Raw genomic sequence first — 8,730 nt, 5'->3', positions numbered from 1 at the left:
TTCTTACATACAAATTAAGACACTAAATACTTATGATCTCACCAGCTTTAAAGCTGATACTCTCTTTCAAAACTACTTGTATCCTCAGGTCATCATAGACAGGTACCAATGCAAGGATTAAGGAAGATGGAGCTCGTTCAAGACTCATCTTTCATTTTGATTTATTCATTAGTGTCTATTATACATATCAGAATACACTTGTATTACAATTATATTATTAATGCAATGGATGATGTTGTTGCTTGTTTACTACTTTACATTGTTGTGATACTGTACATGACGTCCTCCGCCCCAAAACGTTTCCGCCGTTCTTGGTTTTGGGGTGTGACAAAAAGGGGAAAGGCAACAGCGATCGCAATAGTCTTTAAGGGGGAGTTCAGTGACTACGATCGACAGGTAATAGGGTGGAGCAACAAGGGGTTGTTGCCTCGAAGTCCCACAGGAATTGGCCATCACCCTGATAGTCCATGACAGGAAACGAAGGAGAAGACGAGTAAAGTAGAAGCAGTTGCCTCCTGTTCACTCACTCGAAAACAACCTCTCTTTGGGGGTGTTCTTCTTCTTGATGGCAACAACAAAATTGAATGAAAATAAGGGTGTTTAGAGTTGGTTTATCTCATCAAAGCTTTAGGTGTGAAGAAGGCGAAATGGGTTCGAGATTTGGGGGAGAAAAACGATCGTCAAAGGTGGGTGTGTGTGTGAGAGAGAGAGAGAGAGAGAGAGAGAGAGAGAGAGAATGAGGTGTGGGCCCCATTTTATTATTAATAAAACATTAAATTAAATAGAAATATATATATATATATATATATATATATATATATATATATATATATATCAAGAGGGCAATTTAGTCATTTCAATTTTCAGATGGACCATTTTCACATAAAAACTAGTCCAAGATGACCATCAATCCATAAAAATTAAGGTTTGGGCTAAAATCCCAAAAAATACATACCACGTGGACCATTTTTGCAATTTTGTCCTTATGATATAAGATAATTTAACCCTTACTTTGAACGGTGTGAGGCAAAAAGATTTAGAGTATCTTCAATAGGAGCTTTTTTTTTAAAGCTTATTACTATTTATTTTTTTATATTGAGCACTTATTGTCATTTGAGTAAATAGTTTTTTTGTTTATTTTTATTGACCATTCAATAGATATTTAATGGTCAATATAGTTTAATCATTTATACATTCAACCCCTCATTTTCTACTCATATTTTATTTTACCACTCAAGTATATTTTAGTTTTTAATTTAGGGTAAATTACACGGATGGTCCCTGTGGTTTGGGGTAATCTGCGCGCTTGGTCCCTAACAACTTTTTTTAACTCGGAAGGTCCCTATTACAACTTTTTGTTGCACATTTGGTCCCTATCTGACCTAAAAAGACTATTTTGCCCTTAATGACTATTTTTATTTTGTTAGTTCTTTTTTTATGTTGTTAATTCTTTTTATATATTTTAGTTATTATTAAATAAATTAAATTAAATTATTAACATATTGCTGGAAAAATGACAGATCCCAGCATAATCCTCTACTCTTGCCACCACCTTCGGTCACAGGCACTAGCTCCGGTCGTCATCGCTGACCATAGATCCAATACCACAGAAATTACCCAAAACTCAACACACTAAATATACATCTAAATCCAAACCTGTAACTCAAAACCAAAATAAAACCTGAAAATGATGATCAATCCTAAAACAAAACCAGATTCAAGTGAACCCCCCACCCTTTCGTTAGTAGCACAAGAACACCCTCTTATGCCTTTACCGCTTCACGCCGATCCTATGGTGTTCTAGTTTTTGCATTTGAAACCATATAAATCAAAATGTTTGAATCCCAATTGATGATGAATCCTATAAATTAACTAATGGACTGTGGTCTGGAAGACAAAGATCAAATTTCTTTGAAAATGAAGAAGATCGATGATGAGAAATCAATGTTTGAAACCCAAAAATCCAATCTAGAGACCTATAATATCAGTGATAAAACAGAATTGATTTTTGTTCTATGTGAGAGAATGGGAAATTCAGTGGGTTTGAACTAAAGAAAGGGAGTTGATGTTCACCGGAAGACGATGTCTGCAAACAAAGTTGGTTTGATGGCATGGATTGTTAGAGGTGGTGATGTAAGTATTATCAGTGAGATAAGATATGAGGGGGAGAGAAAGAGTGGTTAGTTTTCTCCATCGACATCCACCATCCCTGCTTTCACATCTCTCGATCTCCAAAAAACCCCCAATTGATCTTCAGAAACCGTGGAACCTATCTTCACTGTTGCCATAGTTTTTTCCCACGAACACGAACAAAAAAAAAGGAGGTGCAGAAACCCTAGTTCCTGTCGCCAACCGCCATGGTTGTGCTTTCTACAATTTTCGATATAGAAGAAGGAAAAACTGAGGTGTGAAAACTCTAGATCCCTTACCAGGTTGTGCGCTCGTTTGAGAAGGACAGGAAAATGAGGGAGGTGAAGCGTGAGCTTTGATGGGAGGGGATGAGGAAGTGGACCCATATATTTAATTAATATATTTTGTTCATATTAAATTAATATTTTTTTTAAAAATCTAATAATTTAAAAAAGAATAAAAGAAATCAATAAGGGTAAATCAGTCTTTTTAGAACGGATAGGGATCAAGCGTGCAACAAAAATATAAAGTATGGACGGTCCGAGTTAAAAAAAGTTGTTAGGGACCAAACACGCAGATTACCCTAAACCACAGGGACCATCCGTGTAATTTACCCTTTAATTTATTTATTTATCTAGTTAATTAATTCTATGAAATATTTAATGATATTTTATTTATGAAATATGAATTTATAAATGATAAATCCTTATTAAAGTGGTTTGTATTGAAATATAATGTGTGTTTAAAAATAACTAACTAAATGGAAAGGTTTATATAAAATATTTTAAATAGATAACGATACATAGTTTAAAAATACATCGGCTAAATTTAAAGAAAACGTTATTGGAAGAGCTTAATCATTGGAGATGTCATTTAATTAGACATTAAATATAATAAAATGATGATCTGTCAATAATATTAAGTCATAGTATAGATTAAACATTTGAAATGCTCTTGGGTGCAAGACTTTTAAATCTAAAGGACCATCAGTGTAACAAAATTTCCATGGAGTCCATTTGCAGTCTCTTTTGTAAAAATTATAGGGACCATCTGGGTTTCTTTTGTGGTAGTAAACCTCGAAGACTATTTGAGGTTAGACTACAATACTAAAATATAATGGTTAAACTACAATGACCAAAAATATAATAATTTTCACATAACTTGCCTTTACAAGACAAAATTACTAATTTCTAACTAATGGTCATTAGGTGCAAATACATGTAACTTGTCATCCTTTATTAAATATAGTGTTGTATTTATTGCAACCATACACCAAAAAAAAAAAGTAAGAATATGGGGGGGTTGTTGAGTGGTTATGGGAGTTAATCCCACTGTCTGTAGTCGACCCACCTAACCCAACTAAAAACGAACGAATGCATTCAATTATTCCCCACTTATATTTGTTCCAAAAGGCTAAAGTAAATAAATAAATAAACCACAACAAAATATAAGTGGCAAATGGTAGGTATCATCATTACATATTACATAAACCGAATAAAACAAAGCTTTAAGACTCTCATAAATCTTTAGTGCAGAAAGGAAGCCTCACACATTACAATATCTGTCATGCATTAATACATCCAAGCAACCATCATGTAAATCCATTACAACTACAAGCAACCTGAAAAAAAAAAAAAACATAAGCAAGTATAATTAATCCATCAAAACAGAACTCAATGAAATAATAATAATAAACAACCTCCTTACGTAATCAACTTGAATTTAATTTTTTTTTTTTTTAAAGTTATTGAAAGATGTCAAGAAGAACCCAACCTCACAATCGATCAGTGCCTGGAACGCCCTGCATGATGATGCTTGGCACCATCATACCTATCATCCCTGCTTCTCTTTGAGTGATCCCTCTCACCTCTCCTGCTTCTATACTCTTCTTCTTCTTCTTCACGCTCTCTGCTATATTTTGAATAATGACGCTCCCTACCCTTTTCCTCCTCATCTTCTTCCCCTCTTCTTTTGTGCTTTACACCTCGCCTCTTCTCTTCATCTTCATTCTCATCATCACTAGCTTTACTCTTATGTTTATCTTCATCCTTATTTGGCATCATCTTCATCATAGGTTCAGGTTCAGGTTCATGTTCATCATGTCTTCTTCTACCCCTTTCAACTTTCTCTCTTGTACTTGTACGTCTCACATCTATGTCAGAATCATCATCGCTACCATGCATCCTTCTTCCACCAATTTCAACTTTCTCTTTTTTGCCCTTTACATCTTCTTTAACATCATCATTCTGCCTTCTTCCACCACCACTTTCAACTCTCTGTTTTTTCCCTCTCACATCTTCTTCAACATCATGATCCCTTCTTCCGCCCCTCCTTTCAACTTCCCTTTCTTCATTCTCTCTGCTATACTTTGAATAATGACGCCCCCTACCCTTACCCTTTTCCTCATCTTCTTCATCTCTTTTGTGCTTTACACCCCGCCTATCTTTATCTTCATCATCACTACTCTTGCTCTTCGTTAGATTCTTAACTAAGGGCAATTTAGTCTTTTTACTTTCATAATCCTCATCATCATCGCTATCATGCCTCCTCCTTCCACCACTTTCAACTCTCTCTTTTTTCCCCCTTACATCTTCAACATCATGATGATTCCTTCTTTTTCCACCCCTCTCAACTACCTCTTTCTTGTGGTGTTTTATGTCTCTATCAGATGCCTCGTCATCACTTTCATGACGCCTTCTTCCCACCCTCTCATATCTCCTCTCTCTATCATCATGCTTGCTACCACCTCCATCCCACCTATCATTAATAGGGGTAGAAACGTCTTTTTCTATCTTCCTTTCTTTCCTCTTCTCCTCCTTTTGTCTTTCTTCATATTCAGAATCATCATCTGAATCATCCGAATCATGCCGCTTGCTCTTGGAATAAAGTTGCTTGCCCTTTTCAGTTTTAAAATTTGGGAGTTCATCAGAATCTGAATCATCGCTTTCATGTTTTCTATCTTTCTTATGCTTATTACTTGATGATTTCCTCTTGCTTCTTCTTACATCAACATCAGAGTCAGATTCAGAGTCAACTCTTGGCTTACTTTTCTGATGTTTCTTCCTACTCACTTTCACAGGTTCTTCTTCACTGCTATTAGTATTGGTGTCACTCTCACTATCTGAAGAAACCTCTCTTTTTTTGCTTGTTTTTTTCTTGTAATTTTTGAGTTCATCAATCCCATGTTTACCAACTTTAATATCTTTTTCAAGTTTTCCATCGTTATTTTTGGCTTCATCATCATCGTTGCTTTTTTCATCATCAGAAACAAGTGCATACTTCTTCTTCCTTTCATCTTCATGAACTATTCCAAGAGCATTCTTTAAAGCTTCCATTTGCTTCTGCTTACGTGCTGCAACTTGATGAGTCTGAGTGTCTGAAACCCTAAACAACCAAAAACAAAAAGACATTAAAAAAAATGGTTCTTTTTGTTGTTTAATAGAGAACCTTGGTTTTGACCACACTTTTCAGGGATTAATTGACAGATGACAGATTTTTTTTGGATATAGCATCTTCTATCAAATCTGATAACTAATAACATTATGATTTATAACCAAAGATATTATCCACAGACTGAAAGGGATATCTGCTTTCTGAAGTTTATTCTCAATCCTTAACCTAGATTTCATTTCCCAATATCATTGGCAATCACTGCCAAGTGCATACAGAAATTCTACTATCATGTGCTTTATAAGTTCCAAAAAGGATGTATTTTTATAAAGAATGTCATAGTTATCCATAGTTATTGAAAGGCAATCAAGTCTTCATTAAGATTAAAAAAAAAAAAAAAAACAACCCAATCGGCAATCACAACTTCTCTGCAGTCTCATTGGTTTCTCAAGAAAAAGTCACTAAAAGAGGAAGATGAACCTTTAATTGTTGAGAATGTGACTTATGGTGAATTGGTAATGAATGGATACCAACCAAAAGGGTGATGAATTTGACAATAACAGAGAATTAGAAATGACAGGGGAAATTGAAAAAGAGGGTAAAAATCCAGGATCTAGGAAGAGGAAAATGACTTCTTGATAATTTGATGAATGTGTTTATCTGATTATCACATTATGTTTTAAAGAGATACAAGTTATAAGTTATAACTAGCAATATTATAGTTCTTATGAACTTCTAAGTTTGATATAAAAAATCATGTTATTCATTGTGAGCTTTTTAAAATTTTTATTGTTTATTTCTGTACTTAAAAACCTTGACTATTCCATCATCATTACTAACAATATACCCACCAAAATTATTTTTAAAAAAAAAATCCATTGATGAATTATAACTGAAACTTTGAAATGGTAAACATGTTAAAGCACACCACAAGACAGCACAATAGTGTCCAAGAAGAGAAAAGAACATAAAAAATGAAATCACAAAAATAGTTAAACAGGTTATCCTATGTCCCTATCTTATAATAATGGGCAAAGCAATCGAACATCTAAAAGCCAAAACCTTATAAAACTAGAACAATAAGGGAAGTACTAGCTATCTAAATAATATATTAAATACTTTGTTATACAATTCTTATCTTAATTATGTGCTATTCTTCATGTTTATTATAGATTTGAGTCTAGATAGTACTCCAACGAAATCTTCATATTCTGTTGCTATACATATTATTCATGTTTAATAAAGATTTAAGTCTAGATAGTACTCCCATGATTCCTATTATTTGATATCCTGTAACTTTTCTGCTGCTATACATATTTCAGAATTTAAACATGAAATCTTCTTTCTACTTATAGTTCTTATCCTTTTGATGTTGTAAAATCATATTTTATGATATTAACTTTGAACTTGATAGTAGATCATTTCACACTCACTGATTCACAGTTAAAACATGATTAATTGAGAAAGGAGGGAGTGATGCATTTTCAAAGATTATCTTCTTAGACCTTCTATAACAGTGTGAATTATGAAATGAGCTTACGCATATGCTCTAGCAATAGACTATACTTCACATAGATGTACAAAAAGCAGCTAGTCTAAAATCTAAATTATACCTTCATCAAGGTAAAGTAGCAAACAAATAGCGTCATATTTGAGTGAATTAGCATAGTAGAACAAGGTAGATAACTAATCAATCACATATTTCAAAAGCGCACAACAAGACATCCCACACCAGATTGAATTTTATTCCCTAATGAGGATTAGTATATATGAACTGTTATTAAGCGAAAGAGAAAATTACTTCTGATCAGAGTGCATCACAACGGCTGTGGCACCACCGGCATCCTCTGACGCCAAAGCAGCCTCCAAAGTTCTACGAGCTTCATCTAGCTTTTCAGCGATTTCATCATCGGTATATCCCTGATCTACGAGCTTATCTTCAAGAACAACAAGTTTAAGCTGGATCTGGCGCTTACGATCATGCTCGAGGATATCTTTGTTAGGTTTCCTAGTTACGCCGGCTATACCCTGTCCAGCCTCATAGCCACCGCTGTTCCCCGTCAGCACCTTATTTGTCCTAGGCTTTACAAAGAACTTATTGCTCTGAATGTAACCGTTCGTACCGGAACCACGAGCGGTTTGCAATCCGATTCCGTTGTACATAGTTGTTTCTTTAAAGAACGGAGAATTTTCTTCAAGAAAAAAACGAAACCCTAACTCGAAGGATTCGATCCGATAATTTGAAACCCTATGAAGTAAGAATGAAGATTTGTTTTTCTCAAAACGAAAACGAAACCCTAATTCGAAGGGATTTGATCCGATAATTTGAAAGTAAGGCGGAAGAAGAAGAGAGAAGTTACGGTGTTTATCCTATAAAAGAAGAAAAATACTTCTTAGTCCCTCTCAAGATCATATGCATTTTTTTAAAAAAAAATGATTTCTTAGGTAAATCGAGTAAACTAACCGAGTTTATAAAGCTATTTTTTAATAAAATAACCAAATCCTCTTTAATAAATCAAACTTTTTTTTTTTCTACTTGTCAAATTCTTAACAGTTTTGTCACATGTAATTTTGTGAAAGTTTTAGAATTATTATTTTTTACTTGTCATTTTTTGGGAATTTCTATTTTTTTAAAATAAAATTTCATATAAAGAAAGAGAATCATTCTATTAATTTGATAATAAAGTCTCATAAATGCTCTAAATAATATCTGATTTCTTTTATAAACGTTCTAAAAAATTACATTATGTTATATAAAAGTATTATTTATAAAATATTTAATGTTTAAATATTTATACTAAATTTTTATTTTAATAAACTCGTGTAATACACGGGCCTCACACCTAGTAAAATATACAGTTTCATGCGGATTAGACCAAACAAACCCATGGTGCAGTTTTTGCATTTTAAAAACAGTTGGATGCGGTCTTTTAATGGCTCGATTTTATGGTTTGTGAATGTAATTTTGGTTTGTATTGGTTCGGTGTTGGTTACGAAAAATTCGACATACGATAATCCTCAAAGGAACAATCAAAATTCTAAGCACATAAAATTGATCAAAACGAGAGAGGATCTAGTATGTGTTTGTATTTTCATACATTTCAAAAGAACTGAAGAGAAAAAATTGATATCTCTCCCAATTCAAACTTTTTTTTTAAATAAGACAGTTACGGAGTTGATAAACATACAGAATTACATTGGAATCCTGAA

The 8,730-nt window shown here is 33.6% G+C and overlaps 1 protein-coding gene across 1 annotated transcript; it reads right to left on the bottom strand.

The window, feature by feature from the left end:
* Window positions 1-3,504: 3,504 nt before the first annotated feature.
* On the bottom strand, window positions 3,505-7,891 carry LOC111877907 (uncharacterized). Its single transcript, XM_023874411.3, has 3 exons — window positions 7,322-7,891; window positions 3,904-5,514; window positions 3,505-3,751 (listed from the first exon to the last, which is right to left on the bottom strand). Exons 1-2 carry the CDS (start codon window positions 7,681-7,683, stop codon window positions 3,915-3,917), a joined length of 1,962 nt encoding a protein of 653 aa, XP_023730179.1. The 5' UTR covers window positions 7,684-7,891; the 3' UTR covers window positions 3,505-3,751; window positions 3,904-3,914.
* Window positions 7,892-8,730: the final 839 nt, after the last annotated feature.

Source organism: Lactuca sativa, chromosome 4 (genome assembly GCF_002870075.4).
Source record: "Lactuca sativa cultivar Salinas chromosome 4, Lsat_Salinas_v11, whole genome shotgun sequence".
Taxonomy (NCBI): Eukaryota; Viridiplantae; Streptophyta; class Magnoliopsida; order Asterales; family Asteraceae; genus Lactuca; species Lactuca sativa.
This window is presented reverse-complemented; position numbering and strand designations above follow the sequence as displayed.